General features: G+C 30.0%; 1 protein-coding gene across 1 annotated transcript in view; it reads right to left on the bottom strand.

Annotated features, from left to right (window-relative positions):
* Positions 1-20,400, bottom strand: part of Kdm3 (Lysine demethylase 3) — a 497,450-nt gene that overhangs the window by 296,726 nt on the left and 180,324 nt on the right. The window contains exon 8 of the mRNA XM_014418050.3: positions 3,913-3,963. Within this exon, the coding sequence (XP_014273536.1) occupies positions 3,913-3,963 (51 nt within the window). The remainder of the gene's footprint in view (positions 1-3,912; positions 3,964-20,400) is intronic.

The raw sequence follows: 20,400 nt of genomic DNA, 5'->3' as shown, positions 1-20,400 counted from the left end.
TAGTATCCTTATGTAAATTATTCAAATTAAGTGGTATGTAATGTGTATGTTTATGTATCATATAGGGTTCACAATAAAACCTTGAAGTGTTCCCAGCTTAAATCGAGTGGCATGCAGAGCGAAAAACCTTAAAGATTTAAAAAAACGTATAATATAGATTAAATGAGCACAGAAATTTTATTTTGTAAAATTTTATTTTTAGAAGATATCTGATGATTTATAATTTGTTGTAGGATTTATTTTTTGTTTTCTTTTTATTCTTAACAAAACTTGTTAATATGCAAATAAATATTAATTACTCTTTCTTGTTAATTGTATTTAGTTTATTTTTGTAATTTTTACTTTTATTTTACTAGAAGTTATGATGGATGGTTTTATTCATCCTTAACTTAATTATCATTATTTATTTTTTTTTTTTTACGTTTAGAACACACTATTATAAGATAAGAGAAATGCTTTATTTGTCCAAATACATTTTGTTGCTACAACACAGCCTACTCATCAATCCATAATTGGGCATATACACTACAACACATTAACATTTTCCATTTGCCAAACAATAATTATTAATAAATTAAATATAATACACTTCAAATACATTTTTTTTCCCCTAAATACATATAATTGTTTTCCTCCTTCTCGCACAAAGCCAAATAACAATTTACCAAAATTCATTATTCCCCGGAATCAAATAACGTTCATTAAAACGTTATTCGCTTTTTCCGGCTTATTACTGAAAACGGGAAAAGGGGTCAAATAATACCAAAGTGTGAGTGTGTATGTGTGTGTGAGCATGTACAATATAAACGATCAAAATTTAATGTGTTTTTTTTTTCTTCTTTCTATTTTTGTTTGTGGCTAAATTAGAAATTATCTATAAACTTTAAATGAGTATTCAGCTGTCAATTCGATACCACAAGAGACCACCCACGGTTATTCTAATTAACCTGTAACACGACCTTCCAATATCTTAAGCGATTTAGAACTGCCATTTTGGGAGCGATCCCAACTAGTCAATCCTTATGCAATTTTGATAAGTTACCAAAAAGTACGTATTATAAATCTAATAACAAATAAAGAAGTGTGAGAGCAATGTCTGTAAACTTTAATAAGGTTGTATAGGGTGTTTTTTTAAGCCCGATAGAACTTGAAATTGTAAAAAATAACACAAAAAATTAAATTGTAATCAAAATTTTTTTTTTATTCGAAAGATCAATACGTGACATTAACATTTGAAAATGATTTCGGGCATATGGGCACCGCGGCTGTTCTTGACGAAGCGCATTTTTGGCTTAACGGGTTTGTTAATAAGCAAAATTGCCGCATATGGTCGTGCGATTTGACACCTCTCGATTATTTCCTGTGGGGCTACGTGAAGTCACTGGTTTATGCTGATAAACCAGGAACAATTGACGCCTTGGAGGCCAGCATTGTTCGTGTTATTCGTGACATACGGCCAGCAGTGCTCGAAAAAGTGGCCCAAAATTGGACGTCCAGAATGCGCTTCGTCAAGAACAGCCGCGGTGCCCATATGCCCGAAATCATTTTCAAATGTTAATGTCACGTATTGATCTTTCGAATAAAAAAAAAAATTTGATTACAATTTAATTTTTTGTGTTATTTTTTACAATTTCAAGTTCTATCGGGCTTAAAAAAACACCCTATATAATCTTTCTAGGCGGATCTCTTTTGGCTGTTGGTGCGAGATTTGGTGTTTTGGTTTACAATTATCTAGTATTTGTCTATTTTAATGAGGATCGAACAAGCGAAACTTTTACTGACACAAGAACCACACCAAAGAACTTTTATTTAGAATCATTCAATTATATCATATAAACAATAATCAATACTGATATAACAGATGAACACAAGATACTGGCACTAATGCAGCTAGTGGCGCGGTATCCCTACAGAGGACAGAGACCCCAACCCCTTGGATACGCGGGGTCAATACACCCCGACCCAGTCGAGGGAAAGGGCTCCCACATCACCTGCCCTATCTCCCCTTCTACTCTCTGCCTCCCGTCAATATTATCTCAACGAGTCCAGGTATTTTAGGTTAAGGGATAACGTATCGTACAAAAGGAGTAAAAAAAAATGTTTGTATAAAATTCCTATATTTTTTTTAGGTTTACCAAATAACGTTTAGAAACAGTTCAGGTCAACGAATTATTTTTAATAGGACATGATATTTCATGGTTATTATGTAAAAAGAGAAGAATAAATTGTATATTTTCGAATTTTTATTGGAACAGTCACTGATAGTTATTAGTATATGAGAAATTAAATTAATACATGTGTGGATGTAAGTTTTATGTTAATTTGCAAATCAATTAGGCACATTGCGATATACTGTATAAACAATAATAATAAAGATTAATTTTTATTAATATATTCTTGTTTGAGAGTGGTTTAGTTCATTTAAAAACAAATTTGATCCTTTTTTCTCAACTTTATTCTTTTTAAATTTAAAACTTGTATTAACCACTTCTCTTCTTTCTTTAATTTACATTTGCAAACTTTAAACAGAACCTACCTTCAACAGCTGTTTTAAATTTAAGAAAGGGTTATATAGAAGAATTTAGCCGGCATTTTTAAGAATTTTAAAAGAGAAAATGACAACAAAGTAAAGGTATCCTTGAAAATGACCTGAGGGTCGAAACGTTGGAAGGTTTTAAAAAGAATAAAGTTGAGAAAAAAAAGGATCAAATTTGTTTTTAAATAATATTAATAAACAAAAACTCGAAAATTTTGTCAAACAGAAGTAAGTTAAGTATTAAGTAAGAAACTTAATATCTTGATATTACACTGAACGACCGTTAAAAAAAAAAAATGATCTATGTACATATGTATAAATGCATTCAATAAAAACGCATTATCAAAACATTGCGTACTGAAGCTTAAATAATATGGTTAAAACACTAGCTCCTTTTATTTATAATAAAATTCAATCCACGTTTTAAAATTTGGAAGGGTATTTATTTTCTCAACTTCTTTAGGGTAGATATAATTATCCTTTTGATTAAATTAATCTTTCAGTGCATTCAAACATATTTAATGTGGTTTCTTTTGTGTTCTTGATTGAATTTTCAGATTTTATGGCAGAAGCACATGCGGTCAGAGACTTTGATAATAGTAAGTAAATAAATTTTGAGCAATGATTAATTATTGTAAAGTTTTTCTCTGGACATACGGAGTTGAGCATTGGGGCTCCACTAAACCACCGAATTCCTCTCGTATCCAATCCTTATAGTATAAAATCCTTCGTAAAATTTAATCTTCCTTATTTTGTCACAAATCATATCAGTTGCCTCGTTGTTCCATGTGTTGCCGATTTGGCCAGAACCAGATACAAATTCTTCCTATCATGGAAGCTTATCATAGCTTTACAAGCGTCCAAATTCACTTGTTTCTAACCTCGCTTCTCCTTCATTACCTGATAATCCCTAATAGTAACGTAATTGGAGTTGTATCAATGGCTAGATTCTCCACATGTTTTTATTATGTTATTTTATATCTAATAGAAAATTTACTAGTTGTATATAATTTTATCCAGTTGTAAATAACAATAAATAAATTACAAAAAAAAAATTGTATTTGAATTGATTATTTATTTATGAAGTGACCTTTTTTTCGAGTTTGGTAATCCGAATTTTTCGCTAAACCGAACTAATTAAAACCAAGGACGTTCGGATTCCACTGTATTTCGCAAAAAAGGCAGGACTGTGAAACAACTCCATCAATCCAATCCGGTTGACAATCGAAATTAACTTTTACTGTAAACATATAAAAATTAACCATCATCTACCATTCCTTCTCTAGGAGAGTTCTATATTTTTTTTGTCTAACCAACAACTGAAATAAACTTAAATAAAAATAAATATTTGTATTTACTGCATGATAGAAACTCACCGGTATCATCAGGTGAAGGATCAGGTACTTCAGTATTTACAACAACCTTTCCTGTAACAAAAAAAAAAAAGGATAACGTTAGTATGTATTTCAAACACATAGCAGTAATGATATATATAATTCATAGAAATAATAAAATAATTAATCAATTCATGAGGTTAAAATGTTGCGTAAAGAGAATTGAAACCAACATCGATATATTCATAGTCTAAACCAATTTAGAAAAAAATGTATACTCTTATTTAAATAATCAGACAAAACTACTGATAGTTGAGAATGATTTTTTAAAAATTTATTTACAGTCCAGTTGCTTGTTTGTATTTCATTATAGAAGCAGTGTAGCTTGACAAGCACCACAAACATTGGACGATCGAAGCCCAATCCCTCAATTCCAACAGCCATAGAAGGAATAATGCTAAAAAAGCTAATAAAATATTTGTGGATAGGAATTTCAAAAAACTAAGAAATTTCATTCTATATTTGGAATGAAATCCCTATACAATGGAAATACTCCACGATTTTAATGATCCATAAACCTAACAAAGACAAACATAGACCCGATTCCTACAGACCTATTAGTCTTCTTCCAATCTGCTCCAAAATTTTTGATAAATGATTACATGAACGTATTATAAACGTACTAACTGACCAAAACATATTACCCGACCACCAATTTGGATTTCGCACATTACATTCCACAACACAACCATTACACAGGTTCACGGACTTCATTTCCTCTGCTTTTGAACTATAACAATACGGTTCTGGAGCATTTTTGGATGTAACTCAGGCCTTTGATAGGGTGTGGCACCAAGGCGTTCTTTTTAAACTTAAGCCAATTCTCCCAAGCACCTACTATTTAATTTTACAATCATTTCTTCGTGTCCTTTTCTTTTCTGTCCCATAGAGCTCAGTGAACTCATCAATGAAACTAATAATAGCAGGTGTCCCTCAAGGTTCTATTCTGGCCCCACTACTGTACCTCATATTCACAAACAACATACTAACTGCGACATATGCAGACGACACTGCTATCATATCGAGAAACACCGACCCTTTACAGGCCACACTAACACTACAACATAGTCTAAACAATATACAGACAGTGGTGCACACAATGGAAAATTAAGATTAACCACGACAAGTCACAACATGTCACATTTACTCTACGACACAAAACAAGCCCTCCAGTTTACATCCCCTAATGATATATAATAAAAAAAATCATTAATTTCATAATTATTAAAAATCATAAAAATAATAATTTATATATAATAATTAAACAACACAAAAACCCAATAAATATATTTTTTTAAATAAATGTATTATGTATAATGTTTTAGGCATTGTTCTTAAGTACACCTGTTTGTTTTTAAAGTCCTATGATTGTTTTTCGTAATATTATAATACATTTAAATTATTACATTTTATTAATCGTCTATACTGACTTCACTTTTAACTCATTTAATAGGAAAAAATAAATCTATTGAACTTTTTTTTGTATTCTTTTCAACTTGCTATACATCAATCCAACATCATTATCCTCCTTTACTAACGATTTGACACTCGTTCGCAAATAATGATGACGTCCATTATAATGGAAATGGCCATACCATTTTATTTTCCACGGGTTGAATACTCCCTCCACGTAAATTGCCGAAGCACGACACCACGGCGTTATATCAGAATCCTGTAAACGGAATCGTTCTGTAAACGTTTAGGGTATAACAGTAGAAGGAAAACAAGCGGTGGAGAAGATACGAAAGAGAGGATGGGGGGGAAGAAGAGAAGAAAGTAAACAGGATCAATTGGCAGGTGGGGCGGTGGACATCAAAGCGCCCGCTGCTATGGCAACCATATCGACCCCTCCCCTCTCCACCCCTCCTTATCGTCCTTATCACCACCCCCTAAACACTACGTCTGACCTTCACTTCGCCTTCCCCTAGGGCAGGTCCTATATACCCCCAAGCAACAATTATTATTAATACAGGTAAACTAATTTATATTAATTATAAACTTTATATTATATAATATTTTGTATCCATATGCGAGTATTAAATCTTTTTTTTGCCATTATAGTAATTAATGTCTTCGTTTTATTTTATTATACAATATTTATGGTAGAAAGAGTGGCCGGGTGGCAGTCAAGAAAGGTATACAAATTGTAGAAAACTGTTTATTAGTAACCAAAGTTTCGCCCAACTTTGCAGGACTTTATTCTCCAGGAACTCCAAACAATTGCTTAAGTGTGTTGAGTTGCTATTACACAGAATACTGATCAGCCAGCAATGGACAATATTAAAAGGAAAGAAAGAGAGGAACTACTTGAGACTTGTCGAATAAATTTTTTTTTCCCTCGACTCATAGAACTCACATTACCCACCGAAAATCCAATACAAAAGATAATCTAGGAGTCCAAAATAATGGTTTCCGCCATGCTCTGAAACTGGTTCATCTCAAAAAATTACTTGTACGCCCGAACCAAATCTTTCACCGAAAATCGTCTTTCGCCAAATTCCTCTGTATACTTATCCAGTAAGTAAGGAATACATTTCCTATGTACGTCCTCTTTCTCTATCTGTATCTTGACATTGATCCTGATCGTTTCGAGTCTTATCATGGTATCCACTATGAATGTTTCTTGAAATCGCACTAAAGGCTAAAATGACTACAAACTTGCAGAGCCCTTTGAATCTACGTAATAAACTTCTTCGAAACATGAATAATTTTTCTTCTGCAGCAGTTCAGCTATAAGGAGCATGTAAGGACATTTTTCTAATACGTGAGCTGGGGCATTTTGTCCTAACTTTATTTTTGTACCTACAAATTACATTCGGCACACTATAATTCTTTGAACACATTTACCTACTATTATTAGTTTATATTATCTTTTTATTTATTTAATATCCTTAATCATCTGAACTTACTTACTTAAAAGCCTTCAAATTACTGATATATAGACTGTTTCTTATTATCAAAGTCCATTCTAACGGTAAAAAGAAAGTTGATAGAATTTATAATGTCGATAGTCCTGATTAACGCTGTTAAGACAGAACAAAATTTACTATTTAATAGATAATGATTTAAAAAAAATATTATTCCAGTAATCTAAAAAAGCTCAAACAAGTTCCCACTAAGATACTTTATTAGTTTACTTTTGAATAGTTGTTATCATACACCTATGACACACACATGTAGAGAAATCTTTGTCTTTCGACGCCGAAGCTGAATTAGAAAAAAACAAAAAACTGCACAGTCGTCCCGAAGACATCAGTCACGAATGTTGACGAGCTGCAGTAATGATAGTGTTGTAGCGACATAAGTCATTTGTTGGAGATGGGAGGATGCGACTGCGAGTTCTGTTCCAGTGCTGACAGCAAGATTAATGAATGTTGCATTAATGAACAGCTTCACTGAGCAACGCTATGTCTACTTCACTGCCCTCTAAGCTCTACCGATAAACATAATGTGATATTCAAATAGTATTTAATTAATAATATTATAATTATTAGTCAAGGGTTTATTATTTGAATTCATTATGAGTAATAATAACTAAATCAGTAAATAAAAAATAATAAAATATCTGGCATGCCCTCTCACACAACTTTCCGAAAAGATTTGGTTGCAAATTACATATTATGTGTGTCTTCTATATAAATCGTTAGCTATATCTTCTTAATATTTTACGTTTGTATCTTTTTTTTTTTAGTTATTCAGGTACACGCAATATTGTCCGACCAGATGACATCTATCGATCGGTGCCAAAAATAACATACAATTGGGGTATTCTTGATCTTTAGTTTAACATTTTATAGCATGTTAAATGGAGAAACATTTCCTTCTTTTACCAAGTTAAAACGATATAACATGTAACATGGCTGAGAGTCTGTTACTAGGTCTGTTAAATGGAGAATGACGTCACGAAACAGACCAGCTGTGCTTGTCACTGTTTTATTTGTTGACGTGTTAGGCTACTTACCCGTAATTTGTGTTTTTATACTTTTAAAAAATATAATCAGAAGCAAAACTTTTACAATTCTACTTATCACTTATTTTAGGCATGTTGTAATAAATCACTGTAAACATAACTTAGAAGTAAACAATAACATGAAGTTTTGGAAGGAAAGGTTACTAAACAAGTTGCTCAGAAAATCCGCTAGGAGCTCTTATGCATTTAACATGACTTTAAATAGGGCTGCTCACAATCCTATACTTATAACATTTAACATGGTAAAAAATTTTACATTTAACACAATATCATGAGTACCCCTAAAAATGATAAACATTAATAAAATATGAGTTATTTGGACATATGATTATTAGGGCACTACGATTTAAAGTTAGTAAAGTACAATATGAATTAATTTCTCTCCATAAAAGTAAAATTTAAATTAACAAGATACTAAAAAAAAAAATTCAAATATTTGAAAGAACTTATGAAGTGAATAATAACTATACTATTAATAATGAGCTAATGAAATCGTAGCGAGAATGGGGTGAACATGATTAAAAATACAAATATATTATACAATATACAATAATATGTAAAATATGTTACATATTTTATATAAAGAATAAAAAAAAAGAAAGTAGCATTAAAACTAAAGATCAACTAAAGGACATAATAAAACAAAATTATATAAGAATACGATAAAAATAAGGATCTAAATAATAATATATATAAAAAATTAAAAACACATATACACATACCAACACACACACATATATATAATTTTAATCGTAATATAATGAATCAAGGTCACATAGTGGAGTTAAGAAAAATGTTGTTCTCATTTGGCCCTAACGAAGCACTTCAAAGAGGGACGAAACGTTATTTAATAATAAATATTTTTTTCTACTATTTGTTTTACCTTTATTTTCTTCCACTCGGACCATCTTCCTACAATATTTGGATTAAATTATCAATAATCCAAATTAAACTTTAATCACCAAACTTTAATCTATTTAGTGTTTTCATGCATTCATCATAATAGATTTAAAAAATCGAGTAAGAGTATCGATAATGATGAAGATTACTGGAACAACAAACAACAAAGGGCGATGACAAAGAGAGCAGAGAGCGGTAGAGGAGTGGCCTCATGAATTATGCACCGCCCCGGCCGCTCGCCATATCTCAGCCTATTTTTACTCCACCTCCACTTCTTGCCATACATTAGTCTCCTCCGGGTCTGTTTACACCATTATTGTCTTCTCTCTTGGGCTTATCTGCGTGGGCACAGCTCGAGGGGTCACTGGGTCAAGGTTAAGATGGAGCTGTAGCAAGGCAATACAAAGTCTTAAGTCTGTCAGATACAAACCAATCAACGTTTCGCTAATTCGGTTCAGAATGAATTGGAAATGCCCTTTCCCGATCACATGACTGCTTCGTTATCATTAGTTAAACTGTCGTATTGTTGCCATGAACAAAATTTATATTCCTTATTCCCACCTCAAGACACCATAAAATACGGAATTTTATAGTATCGAAAAAAAAAAAATGAAAAAATTTGTTCATAATTCTCGCCTTCTCTGGTCTTCATTTATTTATATTATTATTATTATTATTTAATTTTAATTTTTTTTGTTGAGAAAATCACAAAAATAGCGAAAACCTCAACACGAGCTCACTCACCTAGACAAAACTTGGGGACTTTAAGTAGGTTAGTGAGTAAACGTGTATCAAATTTTTTTTCTTAGTCTAACTTTCCAACAATATTAATTTTCGTGCGTTATATGAGATATAGGATACACAGTTTCAAGTTGAAGTTGGATTCCTACGTGCCTGTCACATAAATACAGTATAAGAAAAAGTATAATAAACGAACCTTTAACCCAACAATATAAAATAACGGTAAATTTCGGTCCTGTAATCATTCTTAAGTAAAAAGTCGTCAGGTAAATTTAACTTTAATTACCTAGTAATTCCAGAGTTGTGTTGAGAACTGTTCCAAAAATACCATTTGGTAAAATCTCTGCCTGAATTAACTTAAAATTTCAAATTATATGAAACATTAAGAGCTTCGTTAACAGTAACGAATAAACAGTGAAGTTTATTTAGAAATAAAATTATAATTATTTTTAACTTTATCTTTACAAATATAAAATGTTTATTAAATTGAAAAAAGAGTTAATGGATACTAAAGAAAATAATTTAATTTTTTTTAGTAAAAAAAAAAGTAAATAGAAATGGTTAGTAAAGTAAGCTATACAACTAGCCAAAGATGACACATGACACTCCATGAACTATTCCTAATTTAGAGTCAATTCGATACTTGCCAAATATTAAAAATGGATCATACTAAATTATCTCAATTTTAAAATAAAAGTGAATACAATAGGAATCAAACTGAACAATGTATGAGAATTATTTTTAATCATAAAATATATGTGTAATATTTAATAATATTACTAGGCCAAGATATGATAATTAATCGGAATGACATTTATTCAATAAAGAATACATTTTTGATCACTGTACAAACTTATTAAAATCTTGAGACCAAGTGGTTTATAAAAAAAAAAAACTACCTTCAAGATAATAAAGTCATTAATTCATATTCCTTTTTAGAAATAAAACTTATCCTGGTCAACTTGATTCGCTAAGCAAATAAGTCGAAAGAAACAAAGAACAGCCTGAACACGAAGGAAGATCAAGAAAATTAAGAATCGCCCGGAGAATGGGCGTGCGAGAAGTACAAGGGGTCGAGTTTTATCGCCCCATAAAACACCGGCCCCATAAAACCGGGTTAGACAACAGCTGGCCCTCACTAGAAAGCATTGGTTAACCACCTTACCATTTCACATCTCTCATATACCATCATATCACTGCTTGCTGTTTTAACTCCAATTCGATCCTTTAGAAGTTTAAGAATGTAATTGTAGGATAGTCCAAGGAGCGGTCAATAAGATATTAAAATAGTAAAAGAGAACTATTTATTGTAAACCAACGTTTCGTCCCACTGTGCAAGGCTTCATCAAGACTAAATGAAAAAACAAGATACAAACATTTTAGAATTCACAGAACATTAAAAATGAAAGACATTTCAAAACAATTGTTGAGTTTATAAAGTATATAGAAAAAACAAATATTAATAATATCGAAATAAGGAAATATACATGTATATAGACTGGAAAAAAGTTGCTAATAAATATAACCATGTGTGACACTAATTCATTAAGTAATAATATATCATGTATTAGTAATATTATATTTCATCTTTCACTGTTATCAATCTGCTACTGTCTAATTCCATGATTAACAATCAATTATTTTTTATTATTCAATTCAATATTTTGCATAATTTCAAATTTGTTTGTATATTTCTTTTCAATTTTATGTTTCTCTAAATAATGTCTGTTATCTGTTCTGTTCTATAGCCCTGAAACTCAGGTGAATATTTTTTATGAATTATGAATATTTTTTTGTTTATTTATGTTTTTCTTTGCTGACCGCACCTCCCGACCATCTTCTCCAATTAGTAATCAACGGTCAACTATCTACACCTTATTATGATTATTGTGCATTTTTATCCAATTTCTTAATATCCCCCTTTTACATATTACTATACCTCAGCTATACCATATCTACTTCCCTTATCTGTTGTACCTTATACATTTACATCTTTTCCATATTTTTAGTTTTTCATAAAACTAGTTTTAATGAGTATTCTCCAACAGTATGTGTGTCTAGATTTATATTGAGAAATTATACCACACCTGGTTATATTTATTACAAACTTTTTTCTAGTCTTCCTACAAGTATATATCCTTAAATTGTTATTATTAATATATATATTTTTTTCTATATACTTTATAAACTTAACAATTGTTTTAAATATTTTTAGAGACTGATCTACATGACAATAATAAGGCCCATCTGGACATACGGAGTTAAGCTTTGGGGCTCCACTAAACCTTCGAATTCCTTTCGTATCCAATCCTTGCAATCCAAAATCCATCGTAAAATCCTCAATGCTACTTATTGTACCATCCATAAAGACTAAAGACCTAAATGTTCCTTATGTAACCGATCTAGCCCGAACCCGATATCATTCCTTCCATTATAAACTCCCTAACCACCCAAACCCACTAGCTAGTTTCTAACCTTCCTCTTCCATTCCTGGCAATCCCTCGAGGCGCCTGAAAAGAAGATGGCCTCGTGACCTTATATTGTAAAAATGTTTTTAGAGTGCTACCACTGGGTAGTTTCTCTACATGCTGTATCATACCATTATGACCCTACTTCAAATTTACTTCTTGTATTTTATGTACAGTTGTAAATGTCAATATATAAAAAATTTTTTTTAATGTTTTGTTAACTCTAAAATGTTTGTATTGGTTTAAAATAAATAGTTCTCATTTACTATTTTGATACAGTTATTGACCGCCACTCGGACTATCCTCCAACAAGCTACTTCATACGGCCAACTATCTTTAATATTAATAATGTAATGTACAAAAAAGAATAAATATAAAAACATAAAAAATTCAAAATTAATTTTTCAAAATCCAGTGAGACTATAAAACAATTGAATTGGCAACGAGAAAAAAAAATATTCACCTTTATCTTACATAGTTATAAAATGTAATTACTAATAATTTCATAATTCTTTCACTACTAGAGCATATATTTTTGTTCAGAAATATGCAAGATAATATGAAGATTTATACTTGAGCTATTTAAATTTCAAATAAGTATGGTAATTACGTTGAATATACGTCCCGTACTGACATACTTAGTCTCATACATTTCAAATATATTCAAAACTATTCATTGCCTCCTTCACATCAATAAAGTACGAAAGGAGGAATAAAGATCGTGAAAATTATTAATAAAAAGAGATTTTAATTAGGAAATTTTATTTCAATGTTATAATGTTATCATTGCGTAAGAATTGTTAACATGAGATATTTTACGGTAAGTCCAAGAAAACCTTGTTATGAGCGAGTTCAATGAGTGCGAAAACCATGTGAAGGCCAACACGAGAGGTTGCATCACTAGTTCTATACGATATAGCCTAGTCGACAATTTACAACAATCTCTACTAGTGGTTATGCAATGGGTCTTTGATCAACATGATACCAAAACTGCAAATATCTGACTCAACTGCAATGTCACGTAACAATTCCATAAATAATCTAATACACAGGTAAAAAATTCAATTCAAGTAGATAACATAGTAAGCTTTAGCTAACTTGATTTAGCTTACTAAAAGAAGCTTTTGAAAAACATAATGGTGGTTGCATCCAAAGACAGAAAAAACAGAAGCCATAAGTTTTACAAAATCATGGACTATACTTTTCTCTTGATCATAGTTCTAAAGCATTCTCCTATCCCATTGATCAAATCCGTAAAATACAAGGAGAGTGCAAGGTCTACTTAATAATATTTTAGATATTTGCAATTTAAAATGCAATTCACTCGTTAAATTCAGTTTTATTTAAATCATAATAATCGAAATTATGTATCATTTCCTTTTATGACAAGTTTCACCATTGTACGGACAATGACGGGGAAGAAGCTATTCATATTTTTATACTGATTCTGTTAATCTGATAAATGTTTTATTTATTGTTTCCTTTCACAATTTATTGTTAACAGGTAGTTAAAGGGCTTTTATACTGTTCTTGCAGAATGCTTTTATTGTTTTGTAATAAATATTATCCTGTACTTATACGAATGATAATGACAAATTAAACTCATATAAGGTTTCTAGCCATTAAAGATATTTAATTTCCAAATGATTTAAACTCCATTATGAATCTTTATATGTAAAAACAGACATAAAATAATAAAAAGATTTTTATCTTCCATGGACTCGAACCCGGCTCTTAATGACGAGGAACCGATTCTTTGTTGCTAAATCCATTACGTGTAATCGTTTGCTACAGAACTGAATTTCACGAGTAAATTGCATCTTCAATTGCAAATATCTAAACAATTATTGAGTAGTAGCCCCTATAACCTATATCTTCATCAACAGGGAAACTAAATCTACCATCCTCCAAATTTGAACTAAATTCGTGACTCCTAGACCTTGCACTCTCCTAGTTAGTAGTCCCGTTCGACAATAAACTGTTATTTAACCAGCATATTAATTTAATATTAGAAAACGCAAGGGAAATAACGCACAAATAGTTTCCATTAATCAATAAATAATAAAAAATCTTCAAAAATAAATTGATACTCTGTAAATTAGTACTAACACAAATGCCGGTCTCATACGGAACTTTAGTGATTAAATTGATAAAAACTCCAAGTATTCAAAAACAAACGCTTAAGAATTGTATACATATATAAAACAAGAATAACTAAAATGCATATAAAATAAGAATAATTTCAATGAATAAAAAAATAATAATTAAAATGCATTCATAATTAAATCCAGACACCTTATTATGAATACATATCCAAACTGACTCATAAATCCTTAACTGGATATGAAATTAAACAAAAACTACTTTAGATATAAATAAACATTGCTATAAAAATCATCAGTCTGTATTTTATTATATTTCAAAACTGTGAGTTTTTTACTATAAGATTATTTTTTCTCGAAATGTAAAACATAGTTATAAGCGATATCTAATAGCAAAGAAAAATGAATTTTTAAGGGGATATCACAATGGAATGTAATAATTATTATAAATACTAATATATATGAAGTAAAAACATTTTAAAACAAAATATATTTAGCTTCATATTTTACTAATTGAAGGGAAAAATTGAATAAAATAATTACTTTTTTAGCGATGAAAATCCAACTCAAGTTAAGAATAAGTATTCCAGAACCCCCATGAAAAAAAATATAATTCTATTCCTAAATTGATGATATTAAATATATTAAAATATAATTATTTAAGGTATACTAAATAAATATATCCAGAATAAAGGAATAATCTCATACGAACCAGGATCTTATAAAATTGCACTGAAGCAAAGAGATAGCGTGCAAATTAGGCCATCAATTTAGAGTTCGTTAACGCAACTCTTGCGAGGAGGTCAAACTGTTTGTATCGTGTATAAAACTTTGATCTACCAAATAAAGAATGGAATAATATATTAATAACATAAAATTTTAAGGGAATAACATTATTCACTTTTTTAGAGATATAAAAAACTTGCTTGTATTATAAATTATTTTTTAAAAAAATAAGCTATTTATATTTTTAGGTTGAAAAAATCAAATATTATTTTTTTCAAATATAGTGGAATCCCGGAAAAAGTTGATTACTTTAAGGATGAAGAAATCATAACAAAACTACTTTGAAATCAATAATATGATTAAAAAAAAAAAAGTAATGTCTCTTACCATGTTTCTTTAAAATATATTTTATTTCTGAATTATTTAACAATAGATTTGAATAATATATTGTACATAATTATATTGCATTAGCATAGAAACAAAGTCCAATAAAACAAAATATCAATTTACTTGCTTTGCCCATTTACCATTTAGAGAAAATCAGGAAAGAAAAATTTATTTTATTTATTTATAAATACGTAGACTCTTCAACCAATAGAACCCTAATTTTCTAATACGTCTACAACCTCTTCATCTTCGGACTTGACTTTTGCTCCTTTTTTTTCTGTACTAAACAGTGACCGTTTAATTTTACAAACATTATTGCTTCATTTGTTAAATATAATTATTTTCGTAAAAAGTAGATCTATTTAAATTTGTAATTAAACTGTAATAAAAATTTCATTTGTTTCATATAAAAAGAAAATTATTTTTATTCAGTAACATAATGACCCCTGGAATACATTTAAGGAATATTAGAGGTAATTTAAAAAAATATATTAATATTGACTTCTATGAGTTAATATTATTCAACTAAAATTTAAATTCAGTAAGTAGGTGAAGAAATATAGGCGCAGGTGAAATCTATAAAATAGGATGGTATTTCGGTTATTGGAGGTTATGTTAGAAAATCAACAGGGGTAATACAGCAAATTTACACCATATTTACAGATGTATATAACTTAAATAAAATAATAAATAGAAACAAAAAAAATTAAACAAAACATAACTTAAAGTGAAGTAAAATCATAAACACATTCATTCAAATATATTTAATATTTTAACAAATATTTATTACTTGGACCAAATTATTGCATTGTTGGTTAAATAAAATGTTCTTTTTTTATTATTTGCCCTTAGTTTTTTTATTAGGTTTTCTTTTATAGTAATCGTTTCGAGGTCTCCAAATTTCATTCTAAAACTTTAAACAAGAACTTTAAACAAAGTTCTTGGACGTGATTTAAACATCATTTTGCAGACTGATTGAAATTTTTTTTGTTAGGCACTTGACTAACCAACCTAAGACTATATATAATTAGCATAGAGGATAGCACTTAAGGCTTATTAAGGAGGGGGAGGAAAGGGTAATGTAACATACTTTATTAGATGGAAGGGAACCTATCTCTCCTCCAGAAACATAATGACAAAATTGCAAATTGAATTTTTTTCTGAAAAAAACAACAGAATAATAATTTCCATTTGTTTTAATGCAATGGCCCATAGATTCGGTTTTATTCTTCAATGATTTTCATTGATTGCATTTCAGTTCATAAAATAATAAATACCAGTTTCACAGTAACCAATATCATGTAAATATGTTATTTCGGAAAATATATCACAAATTTTACAATTCCGACACAACAATTTAAAATACGAAAAAAAGTTTATTTGAACAAAAATAAATTTTTAAAAACGATTTAAAAAATAAGTATGTTTTCTAACCAATATTTATGGAAAAATTGGTACTAAAATTATTCAAAATGTCATAAGAGGGTTTGTAGAAGAGAATCAAATTATTGTTAATCAGGTTAATTAGGCCTTTTAACCTGTTTTCTGGAAGGGAAGTCATCCTGCTTTAAGCTTTTATGACAAAATGACCGAATTAATTGCAAATTATAAAAAAGTTAAATCTTATTTTGTTAACGAAAAAGACGAAAAGAGCGTTTAGGTCGTTATGCTAAATAGAATAAACATATATCCGTGTAAAATGAGAAGACAACTTAAACTTGTAGGGCTAAAAAACCAGTTCCAATCTGTTGAACTGCTTTAGAGTTGATGTTCTAGACAATGTATACCAAATTTTTCTTTCTAAAAAACAATTGACAATTGTGTGGTTACTATGAAAGCTAAATGCGGGCTATAACGACCTATCTCCCTTCCCATGGCGAATTTTGTAAATACAATTATATCGTTTTATAGTCAATTAGTAAATCCATTTTTGAGCCCGCCGAGACAATAAAGTCAATTACACAAAACATTCCCGTTGTTTCGTTAGTTTTAATCATGACCCCAATACCATACGATGAGAATTGTTTCGCAATATACAGGAAGAAAGACGTGGAACACAATACAATTTAGCTTTTAATTCATTTGTAGGAGTATTTCCCGTTATTAATTAAGTCTCAGCAACTGTACAATGTTATTCAACTTTTTAATGGAGTAAGTTCAAGCAAGTGCCTGAAATATTGGGGAAGGGGAGAAAGCCTCGTTCCCTTCATAAAAAATGTGTTGGGGGGGGGACGAGTAATAGAAACTGCTTTAAGCACTCGGTACCGGCCCCTACAATTATCAGTAGTTTTTCCTCCACATCAAAGAATTAACTAAATTATTTCCGACCTATAGATGTTTGAAAATAAAATTTTGATTTATTATGCATTGCTATATTTACTTATTCAAGCAAAGTTCTTAACGGAGTAGATTTTATTTACCTTCTTGATACAAGTTATTTTATTTAAATATTTTTTATAAGGTTCATATATTCTTCTATAAATCTACTACCTTCTGGGAAAATCATTACTTCGTATATCCTTTATTTATTCAGTGGATGACGTTTAGGACTAATTTTTGTCCATTTTCAAACCCAATTCCGACTGTAAAAGACCACTAGTCTAACTGTCGATTAATTGCCTTCATCGAATCATAAATTCTTACCTTTGTAATTAATACATTCCTGCTATCATTATATCTTGTCAATACCAGCCCCCTAACTGCACTGTATGGACGTTAATGAATCAATATAGAAGGATATATGAAGCTTTAAGGGTATTTTGATATAAATAATATTTTATTTTAAATAATTTAATTTTCAAATGTAATAATTCAGATAATAGGAGTTTAAATGACAGACATTTAAGTAATATAGTCGATTTAATTATCAGGAGAGTAAATTGGAAACTATGAGAATAATTAGGAACTTTCATACAACACAAAACACCAACAAGAAACACTACATACCTTATTACCAGGTAAGTTTAATAGACACCGTGGTGCATGTTAACTGCTTCCCGATTACCGACAAACCGTTCCGTCCATTAAATATTCCTCTCGGCGCCCTCATCGGAGAAAGTTCGTCAATCCCACCCCAAAACAAACTGGACAAAAACAAGGACGGCACGAGCAACAAGGCCCCGAGAAGAAATGGGCAGCAGGATCGGCGTAGGGCGCGGCCTTGAATAGCGGCAAGATGGCCGCCGCGTCACCATGGCAACTCCCCCCACCACTGCCTCTTATTAAGTGTCATTTAGCGATTATCCTTAGCAACTTCCTCGTCCGCTTTCTCTCGTTCCGTTTGTGGTTCGTTTCGTCTTCGCTCTCTTACTGTACTTGCTTAGCTCATAGCTTATCATTATGGAAGTATAAATAATTAAGTGGAGTAAAATGTTGATAACTTTATAAAATATAAAAAACTTGATAACATGTTATTCTAATAACGCAAAATGAATAAACACGGAATAGTATACAAATACATTTTTAATAAACCATAAAAATTAATTATCAACCAAAAAATATTGATTTCTTTTTTTGAGAGGAGGCGGAATTCCTATACTCCATACTAAATATTAACATAAGGGACATTATCTAAAATTCAATTCATTTTATCAATAACTTTACATTTTTTTAAGTACTTAAAACTAAAATATTTGAGATAAAAACATTTTACGTATAAAGTTGAAAATATTTAACGTATCAAATTTTTTCAAGTATATAAATTTTATTATTCTTTTAAATTAAAAACATGCAATATATGTATTAAAATGATAATTATCGTTAGAGTAATGGTAGAGTAATTAAAAAAAAAAAGATACTTTCCGATAAAATCTTTAGACTTTATAAAAAAATATTTAATCAAACCTTATTTGACAAAAAGGTGAACTTTCGGAAAACAAAAAAAATATTCCGAATTTCTTGGCTGTTTGGTGTACTATTTTTACACTTTTTACAGTTGGAATACATTTTCAGATAAAAAATCTATATTTAAATAACGGTAATAATTATCTAATTCGTTTATAAGCAACATACAGTACTTGTAAATTTTGTTAGTACCAAGGGTGTGGTCTAAAGGAACAAAAAATAGTTAACTATCTTAATAACCATAAAAATATTATGGTATTTTAATGATCTCGCCCTAGATCATCTCCTTCATATTTTGGAAAATAGGTCCATCATTTATATATATTATATTATTTTTTATTTTTTATAACAAGATAGCCATATACACAGTGTATCATATATTCAACTATCGAATTACCTGGTAACACTCCCACACATGAATACTAGAAGGAACTATCTGTTGATATATAATATATAAGGTTCTCCATTAACTAACTATAAAGGTGATGCACATGTTATCGACAGCGGAAGATTTTTATTCATTCTAATTTCCTAGTATCTACCAATTAATCAAGTGCTTAATTAGTTAGTGCACGTTGAATTTCATAATGATAGGTATAGTTACAATTCCAAAATGTAACTAAATACTTGGAGCCAAAAATGTAATAAAATTAAAAACCTCTCTCACTTAAAAAAAAAAAATTTTTTTGAGTTTATTTACATGGAAGTCGCAAATACTGTGTTGTTCTGAATACATTTTTTACCTAACTCTGAGAAACCGAACATAATTTATTGAATAATAATATTACATATTTTAAGATAATGAAGGATGGTAGTTACGAAAAACAAAGAAAAAGCATGTCAATAATAATTTGCACTTAATTGATACAGAATCGGTTTCGAACCTAAACTCGTACTGTTCCAACAAAACCGGTACAAAATTATCAGACTTCCTTATCAACACTTGTCAACAGGGATATCTTTCAGCGAAACTGCTTTTTAATTAGTCCTTTTCCCAGCAACGCAAATCGGATCAAAAGGAACATGAAAAAAGCTAGACACTAAAAAAAAAAGGCATAAAAAATTAGGGAGAATTAATAGAACGGAAGCCAGAGAAGCGGTACAAAAAATACGACCCAGCTGGCAATGGAGTCCCTATTGATAAAAAGTGGTCATAAAAATTGTAAGCAGGGCGTTTAGCCATATCCAGACGGTTTTATGATGGCAATAAACATTACCAAAATAATTTATTGTTGTTTCCAAAACGACTATAACTGAATAATAGAAAGAGCAATGTGGTCCAAAAATCTAATTTTTAATATTAAAAAATTAATCAATAAATAATATATTTATT

Source organism: Halyomorpha halys, unplaced genomic scaffold (assembly GCF_000696795.3).
Source record: "Halyomorpha halys isolate HHAL.00 unplaced genomic scaffold, Hhal_1.1 Scaffold12.1, whole genome shotgun sequence".
NCBI lineage: Eukaryota > Metazoa > Arthropoda > Insecta > Hemiptera > Pentatomidae > Halyomorpha > Halyomorpha halys.
Note: the sequence above shows the minus strand (reverse complement) of the source record. Positions and strands in the feature narration are given on the sequence as shown.